Source organism: Orbicella franksi, chromosome 3, assembly GCF_964199315.1.
Source record: "Orbicella franksi chromosome 3, jaOrbFran1.1, whole genome shotgun sequence".
Lineage (NCBI taxonomy): Eukaryota > Metazoa > Cnidaria > Anthozoa > Scleractinia > Merulinidae > Orbicella > Orbicella franksi.
The window spans coordinates 34,500,414-34,523,100 of NC_138147.1; the positions used below are offsets into that span (position 1 = coordinate 34,500,414).

Here is a 22,687-nt window from a genome sequence, read left to right on the forward strand (position 1 = left end):
TTGGTAGCACACTGTTAAACAATCGTAATGCTAATAAATTCTCTTATCATTTCAGGTTATTCCAAAGCTTAAGCCTCTCATAACAGAGCTTAAAGTTGACGCATGTGTCCTTGTTCCATATGTGGAAAATGGACAAAGAACGAGCAGTTACGTCTCAGGCCGAATACATGAAGTATACATGACGGGCAAATTTTATGTCGTAGAGCGGTTGATAGACGTGAAAAACAATGTGAAGAAAGTGGAAAATCTACAATATCATAAAATGAGAGAGTTGGTCGTCGTTTATAGCGCCTGGTGCAGTAAGTGTTGGATTGCAGTTGTTTGAGATTCCTGGTTTCTTTTGTCACCCATTTAAAATAGATAGTGAGTAGCGTAGCAGTGTGCGCTTGTTAACAAAATGACGGCCGCCTCTAGGCATTTCTGAAGTGTCTGTGAAGAGGATGTAGATAAAGTTTTGATCGACTAGTAGATTTATACTAAAACAATCAGATTATTCGCTGTCGATTTCTATGCGCGATAGTTGACTCGGGCTGCGCCCTCTTCAACTATCACGCGATAGAAATCGCGACCTCATAATCTAATTGCTTATTAGTAGAATTCTACTAGTATACTAATGCAAATGCTGCAATCTGACTGGCTGAGCTACTCGTATACTATCAGCCTTTAGAGTGCAGTGGCCTGAGGTCGTCTAGGAAATGGCGACGTTTTTTCGTTTTAACAAAGTTTTGAAGGAACCTTTCGATGCAAATGGATAAATTGATTCCTGAGAAGACTAAAAGAAAAACATTAACGGTTTCTTGACGTTAAAAATCTCGAAATTATTGAAAAAAGCTATGAGCGCGCGCACACCAACTTCAATTTCAAATGACAATTCAGTCCGAACGATCTTTCTAAGGCACAAAGTTTGATAATACGCCAAGAAGTACTTAGAAAGCGTTATTTGAAGTAAATTTCAGATAGAATTCTACTAAAACATTTAGATTATTTTTATTCGCTCTCGATTTCTATGAGGTAATGGCTGATTCGGCCTTCGCCTCCTCAACTATCACCTCATAGAAATCTCGAGCTCATAATCTAATTGTTAAATCATGATAGTGTGCAATGGCTCAGGCAATCAGATTACAGCATATGCATTAGTATACTAGTAGAATTCTACTAAAACAGAATAGATAGCGAGTAGCGTAGCCAATTATAGAACGGCATTCATGATAGACCGTTAGTAGATTTATACATTTATACTAGTCTTATACTCTGTGTGGATAAGGGAATCATTTCTACATGACGCGTATAGGAAGTCTGTTCTTTTTTTAAATAGTCTTTTTTATTTGTTTTGCAGAGAAAATCGAATATGCTACCAGAATTACTAGGCCGGTTCCATCCAAATCTAATTTGTGTTTAGGGACCATCGTCCGCGTTGACTCGCAGCTTGTTTTTCAAGCCAACGTAAATGGTTTACTGACTAGTATTTCGTACAAGAAGGTAAATCGACCTCCAGTTAGCGATTATGTGAGTAATCAGCCAGTCGTACCTTCAGAGGTCACTCCAGGCCAGACTGAACTCTACTTTCTTGATTTTTACGGCTGTCTTGTCAAAGGAACAGTTACTTTTTACGATAGGCAGTTCAAGATGTACAAAATCGATGGAGGGCCGAAGAAAAGAGGCTCTGATGTTCGTTACTCTAAAGGACACGGTGAGGCTTAATTTTGTACCAACATAATGATGGTAATTATGAAAAATTATGTCATAATTACAACTCAATGAGTGGTCTTCAAGAAACAGTTTATAGTGTACCGAGAATCCTAATGTTCCCCGAGATGGAGCCAAAGGAAACATTGAAATTCAAAGGAAATGCTTCCCGAGGGACCAGTCATTTGCTATTTAGACATTTAGTAAATCCGACGTGAAAACGAAGGTCGCCGGCCAACATTCGCGTGTGTAGATTTTGTAATGTTGCAGAGACTTTTGGCAATAAACAGTTGTCATCAACCTCGATCCCAGGCTCTTCAGAAGAGAAACCCTGTGAACGAGGTGGAGATGTCATGTGACTTCGATTAGGTAAGTATCAAGAGATCATCGATGATCTCTTGTAAGGACAAATAAAAAAAATAGGTACGCAGTGCGTACATGGTCGGACATGCAATACATGCATATTACTTATTAACAGTAATAAACTTTGTGGTGATCCTTCGTCATTTTATTTGAAACATGAACAATGCATATATATAAATATAAATCAACTACTAAAACGGATTTATTTAAAGAAAGTGAGTCTTTAAAGAACGAGTAAAGGCCGTTTATTACAAGCTTGCTCAGATGACAACTCAGATGGTACAAATATGGAATGATTTCTACTACTCTGGTAGCCAAATTATATTTGTTTACACTGACAAGTCTGTCATGCCGATAATCGGTGAAGTAGGCTAGGCCAATAAGATGTAACCATTTCAGTGTCCTACAAGCAGAATAAAACAGGATATGAATTATAATCATTGTAATTTATTAATAATTCTTTTATATCAAATGAGCTTTGAATTTCCCTGCCAAACTTTCACTGAAGTGCAAGCTGAAGTTAATGTTAAATACAGGCACAGGAAGCAAAAAAGTTTGCCGAGTGCACTTTGACAGCAGCTGTATGAAGAGTCTGCTATGTGTGGAACCCGTGGGGGTACTCCATAAAAAATTGGGTGGGGGTGTGCGGCCCACTGCCCAAAACCCTTACCCTATTTATGACCAATATCTGCGATATTCCCTACTCTATTTGTGACCTGATCAAAAATTAAAAACCCTATTTATGACCTGACCCCTAAATCGAAACCCTGTTTTAGACCTGCGCTAATATATAGATTTAGCCAAGCCTAAAAGCGAAGCTCCTGGTCAGGGTTGTTCAAACCCCGATTAAGATAACCCAGGTTAAGCGAGAACTTTGTTTTGAATTTTGTAACTTTGCAGTGCGGTTTTCTGTATATTGCTTGGCCTTCTGTTTTGAGTTTGAATAAACTCAAAATACACAAAACAAAACGCGCCCGCGCCACTCGCGCTTAATCCCCAAACGTGAGCCTGCTCTCAGGCTGAATGAAGAAGAAATAAGACGTTTTGTTCCGGTAAACAGCTACGCTACACAAAAAGAGTTTGCTGGTAAAAACAGCCACGCAACACGCAAAGAGCATGCTGGTAAACAGCCACGCCACACAAAGAACTTGCTGGTAAAAAGCAACGCCACACGAAAGGAACTTGCTGGTAAACAGCTACGCAACAGGAAAAGAATATGCTCGTAAACAGCTACGCGAAAACAAATTGCTTGTAAACAGCTACGCCCTATTCTTAGGGGGGCGACCTTTGAACTTTCAGCGTCTGATGAGCGATGGGTGTGTGATTCAAGTTGAGCATGAATTTTATTTATTTTTGGACCCTGAACGCTCAGGATATATCTTTCCCGGCCCTTTATGATTTTCTTTTCTTGTTATATAAGTATGTACCGGTATTTGTTTTCTCTAAAACAAGCTTGGATGATTTTTTTCATCATAATTATCCCACCCCACTCCCCTCAGTAGGACATTTTACGCAGCTTGAACAGCCATCCAACCTCCGTCCAGCCTCCCTGAGGACCACCTCGCTTCTCAGTTACATAAGTCGGACATTAGCATGTCCTCCCGAAAATAAGTGAATCTATAACACAGATTAACTCGATATATCTGTATTGCCCGGGAGGTCAGTATATTCTCTTCCGTGAAGGGGGTGTGGCTAAATATTGCATGTGCCACTTTGTAATCGTAAATAATGACACACACTGTACGGATTCTTTAGTCTCTTCTGGTTTGTCAGGCATTTTCTATAAGCCCCCGCCCCGTCTACACTACGCAGGAGGAATTTGAAAATGGAGGATTCACCCTGAAAACCCATCAAATGTTTTCCGTCTCCATTACGCTGGAGAAATTTGAAAACGCAACAGTAACCGGTCATTTTGTTTTTGTGGTTAAGGAAAACTCGGGCAGGGAAATCACACTGTTATCGCGATGTCATCGTTTTTGAAAAGCTTTTTTTTCAAAATGTTTTCCGTCCACACCTAAACGCAAAGCCGGCGTTTTCAAATTCCTCCGGTTTGAAAAGCGTTTCGAAAAGCTCCGTTTTCGTGACGGATTAGTGTGGACGGTAGCCTAACCGTAGAAATAAAGCTGAGTTCAATTTTCAAAGCTGAGTTCAAAATATTGAAAGTTGTGGGAGGCCGTTTGACCTTATGCATTTCATTTTTTATAATAGGCTTTGAGCAATGTGGGGGAGGCGAAAAGCATTGTCGTAACAGCAGAATCCCTTTCAAAGTAAACAGGAGGAGGTGTCCCAGTCTACAAACATGGGATGGCAAAAAATGCACAGGTATATATTAACAAAACTTTTAAGTGACATAGATAAGTAGGGATAATTTATTCCTGCGACATATTTGTGGGCTGAGGCTTGACTTTTGTAAAGTTGAGACGATTTGAGACTTTTTTTTATCAAAAATTCTCACTTTTTTTGTAACTTACAGTAATCATAAATCAGTTTGAGGAATTACATCGTACAAGTTGGTCGAGGTTCGAATTCTAAAATGGTAGATTCAACTATTGGGTTAATCAGCCTCCTTCAGAAGGATCTGTTATTGTTAGAAAAGTTTGCTTATTCTATAGGGTGTGAACCAGTTTATGATGTGTCTTACATATTTATAAAATATTCAGTATTATTTGTCAACTTTTCCAAGGAACCTGGGAAAGAAATTTTAGATTTATTTTCCATTTACTATTCATCATGAGATAGGGTCGGGTTGCATAAACGATTCAATGAAATGCAGGCCGTGTAGATATATCTGCATTGGGGGGGGGGGGGGGGGGGAGAGGGAGAGGTGGGGTGGATTATTGAGATGCGGGCCATGTTGTGATATTAGAGGGGGTTTGACGGAAAATAACTGGTTATGCATGCGTGGTATTGTTGTACAGTTTTCTTTGTGTTTTTATCCATTGTTTTGATATGAACAGCTATAGTTTCGGAGAATAGTCTCTAATTGTGTTTTATTTGATCTCTATTCCGTATCATTGGTTGCGGTACGGTATTTTTTTTCTTGAAATGCGCGCGATTTTTTTTTTAAAACATAAATAAGAAATGCGCATATCTTTACATCCATGCATTTATTGATTGTTATTTTTGGTTGCAGATGAGGATAGGTGTAAGAATGGTTTTGCAGCTTGTGGACTATATGCGACTTGTGAAATTACCCCAGGATTTTACGAATGCATATGCTTCAGCGGTTTCACTCGCGTGAAGGAAGCCTGCCAAGATATTGATGAGTGTAAGAAGAAATTTTGCCACACGGATGCTTACTGTGAAAACACCCCAGGGAATTTTTCTTGTTATTGCAAGGATGGTTATGAAGGCGATGGCTACAAGAAATGCGTTGACACTGATGAATGCAAAATTGTTAATTATAAGGTACTATGCACTCGTTGTATCCTTCGTAACCATTGGTTCGTCATGTGGTGAGCTGTCCAACAACCTCACAGAACACCTCATGCCTTTAAAGAAAACAGCAAGATCACAGCAACGCCCCTTGTTCTAATTTACAGTTTTACGCTCAAGTGTTTCTGAGCTGGGCCGGGTTCTTCAAAGACTGATTACGCTAACCCAAGATAAGCGAGAATGACGAGATGTTCTGTTTAAATTGTTTGTCCTTCGGGTTTCAATTTGAATAATCTCAAACTAAATAAAACACGAACAGTGAAGAACATTTTTATACAAGAAAAAGTAACACGTTAGTTAACTTTGAATCCTGGGTTAGCCTTAACTGGCTTTCGAACAACCCAGCCCTGACCGTTAAAGGTCTGGTCTAAACGCTTCTAAAACTGTCATGATTTACGTACCTTCGCTAAAAGACGAAATGCACCTTGCACTTCAATATAAATTAAAATATTAAACAAATTGCTGAGGGAGAGCAAATTAGTATTAGCATATAGCAATTTTTTGGAGACGCGAGGACAGGTTTTGAAAATTCTGCTTGCATTTTCCACTTGAGATTACCCAAACTGATAGGCGAGGTGGATATGCGAGGTAAAATGCACGCGTTTTGCTTAAAAATAGGTGAAGGTACGGGATGAAAGTGGGCGGGGAATTTTCGGCCCTTCGGTGTTCACAATTTTCAACAAGGAAATCTGCCACTGGACTTTACATGCCATTAAAACTAACACGAAACTTAGACCACCTTCAATGCATTGTGTTCAGGTTGTAAAAGTAATCTTGAGTAAAATTAATATTTTTTTCAATCCTTTCAGCGACTTTGTGAAAAACACAATTTTGCCATGTGTAGAAATACTCCCGGAAGTTTCAAGTGTGAATGCAAACCTGGTTATGGAGGCCCAGCGAGAGACTGTCAAGATTTGAATGAATGCACCTCAAAAAAACACAAGTGCAGTCCACATGCAAATTGTATTAATGCCGTTGGATCTTACGAGTGTAGTTGCAAGACGGGTTTCCATGGTGACGGTCGACATTGCAAAGACATCGAGGAATGCAAGGAGCGTGTGGTAAGGATGCATTTGTCGAATGTGAGAGAAAAGTCAAGTACAAAGGAATAGAATCCACGGAGGGGGAACTCGCATATAAAAAGGACGGGGGGCTGCTCGTCGTACCTTTTAGGGGGTTAAGAAAGTGGGTTTGGTGCCTCTTTGAGTGTTCATCCTTGACAGATCCTACAACAGGAGCTTTCGTGGTACCTTTTAGGGTATTGAGCTGAAAAAAGTCATTCCCAGTTAATGAGTTGTTTTAGAATTGGTACCTCTTAGAGATGAAAAAAATTTCAAGCCACGCCCACAAAACAAGGTCTTCCTACCTCTTTGGGGTTCTTTTCAAAATTTCCGACAATCATCACTGTCCCTTTTATATGGAAGTCCTCCTGGCAGACTCCTTGGCAATGTACATACAGATTAAACAGATTACTGGTATTTGAATATTTCAATTTGCACCGATTTCCTGGATTGTAGAACGGCCCTTGGGAATATCATCCTACTTCACATGCAGTAAATTCAAGCACGCGAACTGTACTAAGCTGTAAGACTATCAGTGAATAAGCCATTTCCGAGTTGCATTAAGCCTCTCTATCAAAGCGAAGCCTGGTGCACACCCATTTATATGAAAAATGAGTTTAATTTACATGTGCATGAAATCTCGTTTTCATTTGAAGGGTTGGGCACCATGACTCGCTTTGAGAAAGAGGCTTAAGGTAATTCGGAAAAACAGTCCAATTATCAAATTATCCCCAAGACTAATCCCTAGCACTGTACATTGCATTTTTAAGCATGCAGTTTGAAATCATGGGAAAGTATAGTCACCATTTCTTTATTGGTTGCTATTTCGAGGGAATTTACAATAGAATCCCTCTAGTTAGTTTTTATCGTTTTAACTTTTTTCTCGTGAATAGGGCTATTATGAAAAAAAAACCCAACAACAACAACAAGTGACTAGTAATGCTTACCAAAAGACGTAGTAAATATCTCAGCATGTTTTTTTACCTTTTTTTTCATAGAAGAGAGATAAATGCCGTCATCGGTACGGTAAATGTGTTGACATACCAGGTGGATACGAATGTCGATGTAAAGAGGGATATTACGGTGATGGAATTAAATCGTGTAAACTCGCCAATGAATGCAAGCAAGGCCTTCACAGCTGCCACAAAACGCGCGCCACCTGTATCAACACACAAAAGAGTTATGACTGCCGCTGTAAGAATGGCTATGAAGGCGACGGACGTTCCTGCAAAGATATAAACGAATGTGATAGTGGAAAGCATAATTGTCCGAAAATTGATGGCGTTCTGTGTGTAAACACTAATGGCTCTTTCAAGTGCGTTTGCAATACAGGTTTTTATGGAACTGGCAAAAATTGCACGAATATCAACGAGTGTACAACAGGCACTCATAAATGTGTGAAGTACGCCTTATGTACTGATACTATTGGTTCGTACAGCTGCCGATGTAAAGGGGGCTTTGGAGGAGATGCAAGGAAAATATGCTATCGTAAGCTTTGTTTAGCACTAGCTTAGCTTGAGAGATTACTTGTTGAATGTACAGTCTAACCTCATTAATATTTATATGGTATCCGACGGGCCAAAGTCAGATCTTATTGACCACTTCGTATTGACCACTTCGTTCGTATTTGAGGGGATACTTAATAAAGAGGCCCAGTCACAGTATGTGAATTGAGTAATATTTCGCCAGTGGAATACAAAGTTACCTTTTCTCAGAAAAACAAAATCAAAATAAAAGTATAATTAAGTCAAAAAAAGCCACATTAGGTAACAATGCAGCAAGTAAGAGGAACAAGTATTGTTATGATTGACATGGATTACATATGACAGACGTTAAAAATGAAGGCTAAAGTTTTCAAAATGCACTATTTTGTAACATTGCGAGGTTTCTTCTGGTTAGATTCAAGATTTTATTTTTTCTTCCGGTTTATTTAACGTAAACGTATCTTCAGTGAAGGCACTACCTCACTCAGTTTATATTTGTTTCTCTTTTCTTTTTCAGCATTGTCAGCTTGTATTCGGCATATTCCTGATTGTGACCTTCCAAAAGCAACTTGTGGTAAAAATGATGCAGGGAATTATTCCTGCTCGTGCAAACGTGGTTACACTGGAAACGGCAATACCTGCACTGGTAAATATTTAACAGCGTTTTCAATCTCCCTTCCTCCATCCAGTCCCTCCCCCTGGCAACTAGAAGTGTTCACAGCTTCACGCAGTTGCCATATTTGTGTGAATTAGATGGTTACTTGCGTCTCGGAGAAGAGAAAGATTAACTGTAGAAACAACCTCATGATTTTCGAAAACAACCCTTTTATCTCCTTATTCCTTGTTTACAACCTTGCAAACAAAATGGGGGGTCACCGCCTTCATTTTGGAGAGAACATGCCCGGAAGAACACCCTAAATCTGAAAAATCGGGCTTCGTTAGCGAATAAGGCCACAGTGTCTGTAAACTCCAAAATATTGCAATTAGATCTTTGAAGTGAAATGTTCTCTGCCAAATATTGTTTAAGTGGGCCTATTTTAAGTGAATTTAGTCAACTGGTGAGGTTTCTCATTAAAGAACAAGTTTGCATTTAGCGACCATAGTTTCACGCACCTTGCAGCCGCAAGATGGCAGGTTTCGATGTCACGTGAACAGAAATCTTGAATTTTTTTTTTAACTTCCCACATTGATTTTTTGATCATTTTTGGACAATGTGGATATAATTGTAACTAAAATCTGTTTCTGGAAAGAAAAGTAGGGGTCACCGAACGTCCAAGATCGTTAAATTCAAGCAAAGCTATAGCAATGGCCATCTGCCCTATCATTGTTCATTTTAGTACCTACCTCGATGCAAGATGTGGCGAGACACGCGCGAATATAAAAGAATGTTATTTTTTTCCCCAATATATTACTGAGCCCCGTCCACACTACGCAGGAGAAATTTGAAAACGCAGCTTTATTTCTACGGTTACGCCTACCGTCCACAATAATCCGTCACGAAAACGGAGCTATTCGAAAACGATCTTCAAACCAAAGGAATTTGAAAACGGCGTCCTCTCGTTTTCATGTGGACGAAAAACATTTTGAAAACGGAGCTTTTCGAAAACGATGGCGTCACGTTAATCAAACACAAATCCAAAACGACCGGTGATTGTTGTGTTTTTTAAATTCCTGCGGCGTAGTGTGGACCGAAAACATTTGATGCGTTTTCAGAGTGAAACCTCCGTTTTCAAACTCCGCCGGCGTAGTGTGGATGGGTCCCGGCTGTCTTTGGTGTGATCGATTCAGGAAATAACCTACTTACTTACATTAGTGACGTGTTTTTGTTTTTCAAGATATCGATGAATGCCTCCGTGTAGACTGCTCTAAAGATGCCGAGTGTATAAACACAGACGGGTCGTATTCATGTCGCTGTAAGACAGGCTTCCAAGGAAATGGTTTCAACTGTTCCGGTATGTGATCACTTTAGTTAATGTCCTTTCCCCGTTACATTTAAAAAACACCCCCCAAAAAGTCCAGATGCGCACGGCTTGTGTTCGGCACAATATCCAGTTTTCGTTCAACCAAACTTTACCGGTTCAAAAATGTTGTTTGTAGTGGTCAGTGCGCTTAGCTACAGCTAGCTAGTTCACAGGCATGCCACTTTAGCTGAAAGAAACAAGTACATCAACTAAACATAAGAGGCTTAAAAATCCCAACTGGCGGAAGGCAGGCCAGTTGGCTATTCACAAGCATGACTGAGAAGTTGAACTAGGTTTTACCGTGAAAAAGCTCCAGCTTAGTGGTCAGAGCTGGAATTGAACCCGGTGCCTTCCGGGCTTCAAGTTCGACGCCCTAACCATTCGGCCACGCTGCCTCTATTTAACAATTAGATTATGAGTTCGAGAATTCTATCGCGCAATAGCTGACGAGGGTACAGCCCGAGTCAACTATCACACACAGAAATCGAGAGCGAATAATCTAATTGTTTCAGTATAAATCTACTAGTCGTTCAAAACTTCATTTAAATTCTCTTCACAGACACTTCTAAAATGCAAAGTTAACAACCGCACAATAGATAGCGAGTAGCGTAGCCAAGAGAAAAAGAACGGAAATCAATCTTTATTGCGATTATCAAAATGTAACTTCGTACTATTATAATTTCCTTATCGACACCGTTACAGCTTTTGTATCAGTTACTTAACATAGAAAAAAATTTGTTCAAAATTAGACGGAGATAAAATGATCATTTATTACCTTGTTATGAATTTTTCTATCATCTGTGACGTCAAAAATCTGTGTAAACGTCCTCGTAATACATTCTGCTTTATTTAAAGATGTGGACGAGTGCCAGAATAAAGCCTCTTGCGCCATCAAGGCCAAGTGTACGAATACCAACGGTTCTTTCAGGTGCGCGTGCCATAATGGTTACCATGGAAACCCTTACAAGGCGTGTCAAGGTAAATTTTTAGTGCATGGTGGTGAATGAATGGCTCGGATTGATGGAAGCAAGAGCTCGCATCAAGCGCGTCATCCTAGTCATCTAGTTTGTAGGATGATATGCACGTTTTTGAATTATATTGCATTTTGTTACCAATCCTATCGATGGCTAATTGATGGTAGTTTCCAAAGAACAAGCTACTAGAATAAACATAACTGAAATACTGAACTTAACTGGCCATACATAAAGGCAAACCGGTTTTAATTTATACCTTTTGGTTTTTTTGTTTCTATTATAATTTGTTACTCTTTTCCGTCATTTTGTTACTATCCCTACTTTACACTCAGACCACTTCGCACTTGTCAAGCCGTATTTGCAATTTTCAGATGTGGATGAATGCAAACTTTTCAACTGTGGCTACGGAGAGAATTGTACCAACACTCCAGGGTCGTATTTTTGCTCCTGCATGAAAGGATTCCGTCCAGATGATAAACGTGGATCGTGTAAAGGTTGGTCACTGGAGTTGACGAGTTAATCGTCAATTGTGAGCATTACAGGCCGTTAACTCCGCGGCATGACAAGAATGTTACTCCCCCTCTGTCCTGGGATATCACAAGTTATATCCCAGCACGAAGATAACACAAGTTATCAGTTGTTCGGTTACAATCGTAAATAAAAGTGACATATTTGCACCTTTGTCGCTTTTGCATGTACACACGCCAGACGCAAATACAACTTCACCTGTCTAGCCTCTTCCCCCATCCCATATGCAATGTTGAAAACTAGAAGCTACAATTTCTCCGGAGTTTTAACATTGTATTGGATGGGGAGGGGAACAAAACGCGTTTTTAAATAAACAATAGCCTCCATTTGGCGCGAAAATATGCTCGGATATTTGTCCGCGGACATTATTTGTTCCGAGAAGTGAACGGTTTTCCGAGAACGTCTGTGAGCTTCGAGGAACAGATAATGTCCAAGGACAAATATCCGAGCATATTTTCGCCCAAAATGGAGGCTATTGTGTTTATTATTCTTCAAATATTGTTCGCAACACGCGCAGTTTTGAAAATTGGGGAATATTCTCGGATATTCCCCAGTTTAAGCTGGGGAATATTTGGTCACGTGACGTGTTTAGACCAATTGCGCGCTAGCGAAAATATTTGATAGATTATAAACACAGATAGTTCGTTGCATTACATCAATGTCCTAAGGACTTGCCCACCACTGTAGATGTCTCTCCAACACAAATAATTTTCTCTTGTCTCCAGCATAAACGTATCAAAAGTATGATTTCTTTTGTTTGTAAAATCCTATTTATTAAGTCACGTTTTCCAGAAAGGACAAACTCTTCCTTACTCTTGGATATCGCGACAGGAATTTGACGCATACTACGAAAAAATTCTCACACTCCCCCAGCATGCTTTCTACCTCTTATATACACTCTGTTGCTTACCCAAAGTCCATTTTGAGAGCTGCTTCCCGCTTCTTGGCAAAAGGCAAAAATTCATTCAAGGTATCATTACACTTTTTCAGTATTGTTTCTGATACTAAAGTTGACTTGAGAAAAGTCTAATGAGTGCTATTTACTGCATTTTCCGTGAATCTTTTATTCAGATATCAACGAGTGTGTAACCATCGCTTCTCCTTGTGGAACTTACCACTATCTGTCATGTGAGAATGAACCTGGAACTTATTCATGTCGATGCAAAATAGGCTATGCCTTCAACATAGGAGAGAGAAAGTGCCTGGGTAATGTGTATTTTAATAACGCAATAAAGAAATTTTGTGCTATTAAGCAACTTATCCAAGACTACTAGCTTAGATTCTGACGTCACTGAAGGAATCCATTCGTGGGTCCGCAATGTACAGACACTTTTTAACTTATACCCCAGGTATCTCAAGATCCTGGAAATAAGCTATGTGACTTCAAATGTCCTGACGTCACGAGCTAATGGGAAAGGAATAACTGAGTTTTGGTTCACAGTTACTTCCTTCCACCCTCCCCATCCGTAAGGCTCGTATTGGTGTACTCGGATTACCATAATAATGAAAGAATGAATTAATGAATTTATTCTTCTTAACATAATCAAAATCGTGCTAAACAAACTAAACGGAAAATACCAAATCTATAAAAGACCCTGTTACCAGAACTAGAGCTTAAGAAGTTCTTTCTCAGGAAAAAAATGCTTATCCCTACCTCCTCCAAATATGGTAGTTCCTTCTCAGAAACAGAAATCAATACTTAGTAGTTTTATTGTTTCGCCGTAGACATCAACGAGTGCGAGAAGAAACATGCTTGCGCCAAAGACGCCAAATGCTCGAATGCTGAAGGAAGCTACAGCTGTATTTGCCCTAAAGGATTCTCTGGTGATGGCTTCAACTTCTGTGATGGTAAGGGATTCACCCTTGACTGTTCACCCTCGACTTTTGTAATCTCCAGATATCAACTGTCCTTACCAATAGACACATCAATTTAAACGTTGGTTTTAAGAATTTATTAAAGAGCTTAAGCAATGACGACGGCGACCCCTAGTAAAACCTTCGAATTCCGCAATTGCCTAGATCTGTTCAGTGTGCCTATTGGTCATACAACTTGCCGTAAAGCTAAATATGTAACGCCAGCGTTCAATTCCAAACAAAATTCGAAAAATTAACCGCCGTCGTTCGCGTTCTTAAGAATACACAGAAGTTAGTCATTTCACGTTGTTGTTTTGCTGTGGACGGCAAAGAAATGTACAAAGATTAATAACGCACGTGCACGGCCAAGCTTTTCTCGTGTTTTCCCAACATCCCGCGTGGTTTATTGCGCCAGTAAATCCATAGAAAGAGGGGTCTATTGTTTAAGCATACGACTCGAAAGCGTCGCATGACTATGATACATTCTGACACGTAATTGTTTGACTTTAATGAGATGCAATTTTTTGATTTTTGTTCTCTTGCAGCGAATTCATCCTCGGCAAGGAAGGATATCAAAGCCTGGAATCTCGTACTTGCTGCCCTTATTGTGCTGGTTTTACTTCTTTTCTAAACCTGACCGAAATTGTACTGTTCTCATGTTTTTTTCTTCAGTTTCATTTTACTTTCATTTAAGCAGACTTAAGTAGTTGTTCAAATGAATTGTTAGGAGTTGCTAGCTAGTGCCTTATGACTGATATACACGGAGAACTCAATTAGGATTTATAATACATACTACATAGCTCTACTTTAAAGCATTGAGCAGTTTTTTTACTTAGCAAGACTTACTTTTTTATGAATGATATATATATTTATGTCTGAATTGAAAATTTCAGTTTTCGTACTCAGAATTTAAGTTTCTGATATCCTTCCAAAGGTCCTTTGACAGAGTTTGTTTTTCGTACATGTAAGTAGTCAAGCAATACCAACAGTTCTTCAGCGCCATATTTCCAATTTCTTTTTCTGTTTGGTATCACAGTTACAAATTGTCCGTTCTAAAGCGCTCTTCCTGACTTCCCTCTTCTTCCTTTCGTCATAATCTTAGGAATAAGATCATTCCAAAATGTTACTTCTCTTGCTCTATAGTGCTGCCCCAGCCTCGGTTTCACATCGAGGGCCAAGTAAAACTGATTCTCTTCGGTGAAAGGATACCAGGTGATTGGCGAAAAGCTGGAGCCAAAAGGAGTTGGAGACCTGGCAATAAAACATAAGGGATGAGATGTTTTCTTTTATACAGCTGGTGAGGCGTGGTGATTTAAAGTTTACTGCTTTGTGATCGGAATCAAGTGGTCCCTTGCTGGAGTCATTGTGCTGTGTTTTACGTAAACATTACCAGGGTAGAAATGGGTATTGGCAAGGTTCATTTCCCACTCGGGGAAGGGATGGGGTGGGGTGGAGGCGGGTTGGGGGAGGGGCTTCAAGGGAATAGTATTGCTTCTCAATGCTTCATACTAATGATATCAATATAGGCTTTAACGGTGGGGCTTTGACCCGAATGCAGAGTATGACCGATTGAAATACAGTGAAAACATTGCAGATGAAGAGCGTATGTGAAGGTGAAAGTAATGTGTCAGGCGCGAAGCCCTGGACTTTTCATGTTTCAGAACTTCGGGAGGAGGGGTCACCATCAAGAGCCGTTAGGTTCCTCCTATTCGCACCATTCTTTTCGCTTTTTTTTCGGAAGAAAACAACAGCAAAAAAGAGAAGCACCCACTTACCCAAATTTCGCAAAGTCTGTCCATAGTTTCATGACGTACAGGCTGAATCCCTTCTCGATTTCCGAAAATTTGGGAGTGAAAAAGTCAACCAAAGAACACATCTGCTTGAATGGTGCACCGAACACGAACCCAATGTCCACTCCATGGACCGCACCAGTCCACTGCGGAAACGGAGAGAAATCAGGACGGTGCTCAAAGATGTAAAAATAGAGATTGGTTCCGGCCTGTTTATGGAAGAAAAAAATACAAAAAAACTTGAGTTCTAACATGGAAGAGGGATTGGGATAAAGGAAAACTTAACTGGGTTGTTTCATGGAAAAGTATTCTATATAATCTGTATAGATATAACTCAAGGGTCAGAAAGTAAAATGATTTATATTATGAGAATTTTCAGAATATTCTAGTGACTTACAGCAAAAATTTTATAATGAAAGATTGGGTCTTTTCTATTAGCTCTTCTACCACTATATGACATTTCTTAGGTGTACATATTTGGCTGAAACATGACGGATTTAGATCGCCGACAAATCATGAACTTTTGTTGTCTTTGTTTCCAATTTAAAGTCAAAAGGAAGTTGAAACTAACATTAAATAAACGTGTAATTGCATAATATTATGCAGGCGAAGCACCTTTATTCCATTGATTGTCGCTAACCAGTCTCACTGGAAACGGCAACACAAAGATTGGTAAGCGACAAGCAATAGAATCAAGGTGGTGCTCGCGATCCAGAATGGTAATTTTCACGTTCATGCAATTAGTAATCTATTTAAGAATTTGAGTATTTGGTTCACAAGTCTGTAGAAGTGATGCAGTTATTGTAACTGGTATCTGATGGGGATAATGCTAGGAATATCTGCCTCTACCAAACCACACCCCATGGCCGGGTCTGACAACCATCACACCTTATTCTCTCCACTATTAAGTAGAATATAGTTTTTCGGGAATGTTGATTTTTACCTTTGCTAAAGTTTCTGCTTCAAACATTGCCGGCGCGACTGACATGAAATCACTTTCAAAATCAATCATCATTTCCCTGATCGTTGTCTTGTTGTCCGGGTCATCGTGATCTGTGTAGTGAAATCTAACCAGCTCTTCGGCTATCCTGGATCTGTCCTTCCTTAGTGACCTTAGTCCTCGTTCAAGTGTGATTTTGACGTCAGATTCAAACTCTTGTTTGTTAACTCCATCTTGGGTCAGATTTCCTGGTTTAAGGGCAACCCTTAATGCTCTTTCGTGCGAGTTAAAACCAATCATAACATCAACCTTAGCGTTAGAAAACTTTCCCAGCTTGAAAAGCTTGTCGGGAAGGTCAGGGAGAAATTCTCCATCAACCGCAGGACTGGTAACGTTCAATAAAGAACTCGATGACAGTTTTGTTTGCAATGAAACAATTTCCTCGGCGCTTTTGCTTCGCAGACATTGAATAAGCTTGGTTCCCACTTTACAGTTGGTAATGCTTTTTAACTCTTTCAACGTGTTAACCATTCTCCCTGTTGGCAAGGGCGAAGAGGCAGCACCGCTTTGTAAGATGGCTCTGTCGAACAAACCTTTGGACAATGGCGAGATTAAATGAAGGGAAATGCTAGACGCTCCAGCGCTTTCACCAAATATGGTCACTCTGTTGGGATCGCCACCAAAACTTGCAATGTTGGCTTGAACCCACTTTAATGCTTGAATCTGCCGTGCAAATAAATTGAAATTACTGTTTTGTCAGTGCTGGATCTAACTTAGCCTCTCTAGCAGTTTCGAAGTACAATTTTGATACTTTTAGGGGAATACTAAGGGGATTTGAGACATGCAACCTATTCGATGGTGGAAAATCAAAATTCAGGAAATGAACAAAACAGTGTGATTCTTTCATTCCATATCCTTCTATTTTGCTTTTTAGCTTTACACCGGAACACTGCCGTTCAATACAAAATGCTAAGGTGATTCTCCTCGTGACCGTATTTGGTCAGATAGAGTGATTCTGTAATAATAGTCTTACGTGAGAATGGTTTAAATTTTGACGTACCATAGTCTAGAGTATTTCATATTCAAACAAGTATACGCAACAGCGATAAACCGACCGATATTTACCTGGTCATACATCCCATAATTTCCCTTTACGTTGGTTTTAGGCTCATTGAAGAATCCCAGAATTCCTAGCCTATAGTTGAACGTCACCACAATGACGTTATTGAAGGCAGCCAAGACATGCCCTGGATACTCAGTCGATGAGCCCAATGTGAACGCACGGCCACGTCCCCGTGGAACAACAGGCAAGAAGCCATGAATCCAGACCATCACTGTCTTCTTGTCATCGGGTTTTGTAGTCGATGGAACGAACACGTTCAGGAAAAGGCAATCTTCATTTTCTGTAAAAACAAACTCCTGAATTTACATTCCAACAATTAAGAGATGTGTGCTCTTTTGTTCAATATTGATACTGCAAAGAGCGTAAAATCAGAACAGCGATTTAACTAGCCAAGTGGCCATCCTACACTGTATGTAGCTCGGAAATATTTATAAATGAAGCAGTAATGGACATGATAATAACTAGCAATATCTAAAGGAAAATTTGTTTTTATACAGAGAAGGGGCTTCACATAAAATGCGACACATTTCACTGACTTCACTTAATCTTTCTTCGGTTTTAGGCAATCGACAGCTTTCTCACTGCTTTATATGCATCGAATATTTATCTTCTAGTAACAAACATGTTAAAATGTTCAGCGTCTAAGTACCTTGTCCGGCAATCTTCACATGAGGTAGCGGATAATCTGGCTGAGGACAACTGGCTCCATATTCTGTGGCATTTCTGATTCCAGACCAACGTTTTGCAGGTTTTGGAGCAGCAAACCTTGATTCTCCAACCGGAGGCTCTGCATACGGGATACCAAGATAGGCGTATACCGATTTACCCAGAGGAAGAGTTTCGATCTTGCCAACAACTTGCCCGGATTCTGTCGGGACAATTGGAGCACTACTATAGCCTTGGAGCTGAAAGGGCTGTGTTTAATACGCAAAAGAAGATTATCAGACAAACCAAAATTTACTTTCATCAATAACCAGAAGGGGGGCAGACTATGTTGTAGAAAACCCTTATTTACGTGACCTTGTTTTTGCTGCTCACTACTCACGATGTTGTCAAGAGGAAATCACGCAAGTTCAATCAGGTTGTTGACAGGCTTAAAACGATTCAAACTTCTTGGATTCACCAATATTTTAGATCTCTTGTTTTAGCGCTGAAATAACAGTAAGTTTCTTTGAAGATACATGTAGTTCGGTGGCAAGCTGGATTCGCCCGTTTTCTCGTTTTTCGCATGCATATCGATGCATGTACGACTGTCTAACAGAGGCACTGCTTAAGTGCCCTTTGTTCTTGCTTTACGTTGTGGGCAAGAACTTAAGTAAATCTGAGAATCTACCGGAAAGTGTTCTTTCTGAGTGGATAATTTGTACTTTTAAGATCTGCTGGTTCATTGATTAAAAAATGGTGAAAATCCAACAGTGCAAGAAGTCAAACCTTTGCTCGACGGAAACTCACCGGTTCAGTTTGTGAGGGTTTAGTTAAGGTAGAAGACGAGTTGTCTGGGCCTGAAATTAAAAACATAGTGAGTCATGGCAGTAAAATGAAGATGATAAAGCAATTTCAGCGACTATGATATTTCTAAGAGACATTCATTTGGAAAAAAACAGCGCAGTAATGGAATAAACGTTTGTGCTTAACTTTAATTTTAAACACCTTATCTGACTTAGGTGGAAAAGTTTGATATTGAATGGAAAAAAAAGGGATCACATCGAATTCCAACAGAAACGTACCCGGTGGAGCATTAAGACGAATCCTGAGCGTAAATGCCCGATATTGTGACCCTGTTAAATGAATTTCCACTCTCATCTCAAGGGCTCCATCATCCTCTTCTATTCCGGTCAGCAGTATGGAGTCACTTTTGTTTTGTAATCGGTTCCAAAATCTTGGCGGTGATTTAACACCTTTTTCCAGTGCACAACGTGTAGTGCTACAGTAGGCGAGCTTTTGTTTTGCACCCATGGTGTCGTAAAGCTCTATGTCTTCTACATGTTTCCACGCCACTATTTTGGTGAAGTGTCCAGTCAAATTAACATCAGCTCCCACATGAGTCCAAATACCTGCAATTAAAAGAATATATAAAAATTGAACTTAACAAGACCATTTAAAATTGCTCGATCAACCGAGCTGTAAATACGTACAGCTTTTGTCGTTTTATGCAACCGTAGCTTATTTTAGCCTGACTTTTTGCCAGTCAAGATTTCTCTTTGGTTCCGTTGAGTTAGAGTACTTCTCAACCTCGTTTCCAGTACTTTTCCCGTGGAACGAGACCGAACTTCACTGTGTTAGTCTGCGGGACAAGAGGTAGTTCAAGACTGACAGCACACGTTGTTTTTTGGTTAAATACAATCTTACACGTTCCAGCCAATAAGATATTCTTTCTTCGACGAAAACGTAAAATATCACTGTACTGGTGGTCTAGTCCCAGTTTAGGCCCCGTGTTTAGGCGTAATAAGGAGGGGACCCTCCCAAGCTTGATTATATTACAAAATAAAACTGTTCGAAAACTGTGTTGCTAATCAGTTCTCCCTGCTTAAAGTAGAAATCAAAATGTGCAGGTATTGCCCCTCCCGACCCGAGAAACCGAGGAGAGCTAAAATCAGACTTACATTCCACGTCGAGTTTAATCTTGACTGTGTGCGTGGGAGTGTGTGACCCGTTGTGTATTTCACACTTGAAATCCATATGGCTGGTCGCAGCGTTCCGCGCTGTGCGATTTATGGTGAGAGCGCCGTTAGAAATTCCAAGCACGTTGATACCATCAGTTACTTCTGACTTGGTTACCGCGCAAGCAAGAGATCCGTTGCAGGAAGCGACACTGGTCCACCCCTGAGAATCATTCACCTTCCATACAACGTCTTCGATTTCATCGCCGTTTCTCAGTGCTCCATGGTCACATTTCAATGTTATAACCTCTCCAGGGCACAAATATCGTGCTGATACTGTTCCTAAAGAAATAAGTAGGTCCACATTTTACTATGTTAAATCTGTGTTTGTTAATTTTGGAAAGTCACACACCATAGGTCGTCACGCAAGGAGATTGCGTGAAGAAGATCGCGTGATTTAGCTTCTTGTCACGCCAAATAAACTTCTACCTTGTGTTACCGATGAATGACTTATCAGTCAGTTCATATAAGTAACGGTTCGTCATTTCCGGTTGGCTTCATCCCGGTCACTTCTGGGAATTGTTCCGTTAAATATAGGAAACGAAACAGGTAATCAAGTACCCCAAGATAATCTGGGGATTTCCCTCGGAATTTAATAACTTCCTGTTTGTTCAATAAGTACCGGGCGCAGTATTTCAGCGCACTTAGTTTCCCAGCGGAAGGAAGTTGGTGTAAAATTTACATTAACCAGTTTTAATCGCATACATAAAGAGTTATCGTTGTTTTGAAACCGAAAATGCACAGTACTTAGACTACCTTACATTATATTATTATCTGTGCCCAGAAAAGGAAAGTCATCTCGACACTAAACACCCTACGTTGATGGATGGCAAAAGAACTTTTGAAAGTGAAAGCCGTACACTTGTGAAAGTGAAAACAGTTCCTTTTCAATTGACATTATTGTAAATTTGACGAAATGTGAGCTCGTCCTAGCAGTAGAAAAATTCGCTAGCCACAGTACAATGTCCAAACAGTCTTTTTCTTTCACTGACTTGTAGTTTAATTTCGGTTAAGGCCAAAAAAAAAAAAGAGTATCTTGGCTAAATAACAGAGGAAGTGTCTGGTGACTTCGTAGTCTATGAATCTCAACAACACATTTTACTGAAAGAAACGTTTTTAATTAAACTCCAGAACGATATAATTTACTAGAGAGCTGTGAAGATTGCTATGGGAAATATTTTTTTCCGTTATTATTGGCCGCTAAAACGTACAGGATAATTTTATTGGTTAACATTGTCAAGAAACGTGAGAAACTGAAAGACTTAATTTCCGGCGTTAATTTGACATATTGATACCCCGGAAATAACCGAACGCATGATACAAAAGGAGTTGAAAGGGGGTTTCCCGAGGAACTGGTACAGGATGGGAAATTAAACGTGTCTGTATTTCAGAGGTGACATTTAATTAAGACAGATCTATCTGCTTGCTGAGTCAATCGCAAACTTTGGTATATTCGATTTTCAATGTCAAAATTATGAGAGAAAACTCGCGACTATGGAATAATGAACTAGTTTGGTCAATTTTAGTAATACAGTTTTTCCCTGGTTATTTTTAGAGATTTATAGACCATTCACGTCTGCGGAGCTTCTACTCTTTGAGCTATTAATAAGTGTCTTTTTTCCTGAGTTAAATTTAACAAGATTGATATATAATTATGAAAGGTTGGTGAAACATCTTGTATAAGAGCAATCATCTCTTGCACAACAAAATAACAATATTGAGTTTTGAGCACCTCAATAAGGAAAGAAAAGGCTGACAGAGAGGTTTGCGCTTTTCAAGTTCCCTTTACTTTCTTTGTGAATTTCATATGATATTACAATACTCGAGGCATTTTGCATGGTACGAAGGGATATGTTACAACTCAGTTACTTTTGACTAACATGCTTTCAACTCACCAAGGAGCAGTAACGTCCACAAAACACGGCGAAAAGTCATGATCTTCATCTGTCTGTTTTGGACTCACGATCAACAAGACAGGCTACCACGATTTGGTCTGAGAACAGTGCAGTCAGTTTTTCTGGAAGAAAAAAAAGCGAACATGAACAAACGTGATCTAAGTTCTGGATTAATTGATTTTAACCACTGATTCTCGCAGTTTTCGGTTTCGCTCGTGTTGAGCGCTAACGCTGCCCTGATTCTCAACTACATCATCTGTTTAATCGCGGCCACACAGCTGATCAGAGTCCATTCTATCATAACCTCTTCCTGTTCGTCTGCTTCCAAGCTCAAGAATAGGCTAAATTGATGACTAAATCTGTTAGGGATACTGGTTTAGATAATACGTAAACAAACAAAAAATAGTTAAGTAGACACCTTTCCATTAAACGAAGATAGCACAGCTATCAAAGATACGAATCTATAAATTTGTGGCCGGCTTATAAAAATATCAAATAAACATTCGTTTTCAGCTATTCCGAACTGTAAATGCCTTCTCTGCGCAGATTGGTGCAGCCTGGAGCTTTGAGCCAACTTAGCAAACATGGACAAAACAACACTAAACTACGCGATAATAGCACATTATACTGAGCGATAATGATATATATTCAAAACAATCACTTACCTCTGTAATGAGAATGTTAGTCGTAGTTTCTCTCCCTTCAGACTGGTTGTGGAAAATACACTAAGTACTTTTAAAGGCTTGAAAACGGAAACGGCAACTAATGCTGATTGGTTAGTTTTGAGTACCGCGCCCAAAAATATCTGGTTAGCGGGGAACTGGATATAAATAGTTATTTTGTTGTGCCTGACGGTGATGTTGGGAGCTTCAGCCTAAAGGGGTACGTAGCAAATTGTTCATTGTCAGCACTTTCGTATCTAGAGCTCCGGAC

General features: G+C 39.7%; 1 protein-coding gene across 2 annotated transcripts; it reads right to left on the reverse strand.

Annotated features, from left to right (window-relative positions):
- Nucleotides 1-12,720: 12,720 nt before the first annotated feature.
- On the reverse strand, nucleotides 12,721-22,612 carry LOC145482232 (cholinesterase-like). 2 transcript variants are annotated; one of them, XM_081460856.1, is made up of 10 exons: nucleotides 22,420-22,612; nucleotides 21,755-21,876; nucleotides 19,803-20,141; nucleotides 18,927-19,253; nucleotides 18,652-18,701; nucleotides 17,849-18,113; nucleotides 17,202-17,479; nucleotides 16,080-16,799; nucleotides 15,122-15,345; nucleotides 12,721-14,597 (listed from the first exon to the last, which is right to left on the reverse strand). In XM_081460856.1, the coding sequence occupies exons 2-10, from the start codon at nucleotides 21,801-21,803 to the stop codon at nucleotides 14,399-14,401; spliced, it is 2,451 nt and encodes an 816-aa protein (XP_081316982.1). In that variant the 5' UTR covers nucleotides 21,804-21,876; nucleotides 22,420-22,612; the 3' UTR covers nucleotides 12,721-14,398. The 2 variants fall into 2 exon arrangements, with proteins under 2 accessions (XP_081316982.1, XP_081316981.1); XM_081460855.1 differs by having other exon boundaries at nucleotides 21,755-22,612.
- Between the last annotated feature and the right edge of the window lie 75 nt (nucleotides 22,613-22,687).

Excerpts from the sequence above, each read along its gene's own strand:
- LOC145482232 (XM_081460856.1), bottom strand. The coding sequence starts at position 21,803 with ATGAAGATCATGACTTTTCGCCGTGTTTTGTGGACGTTACTGCTCCTT. Across the intron at positions 20,142-21,754 it reads GTGGACGTTACTGCTCCTTG|GAACAGTATCAGCACGATAT; the intron begins GTGAGTTGAAAG and ends TTATTTCTTTAG. Across the intron at positions 18,702-18,926 it reads TCGTCTTAATGCTCCACCGG|GCCCAGACAACTCGTCTTCT; the intron begins GTACGTTTCTGT and ends TTTTAATTTCAG.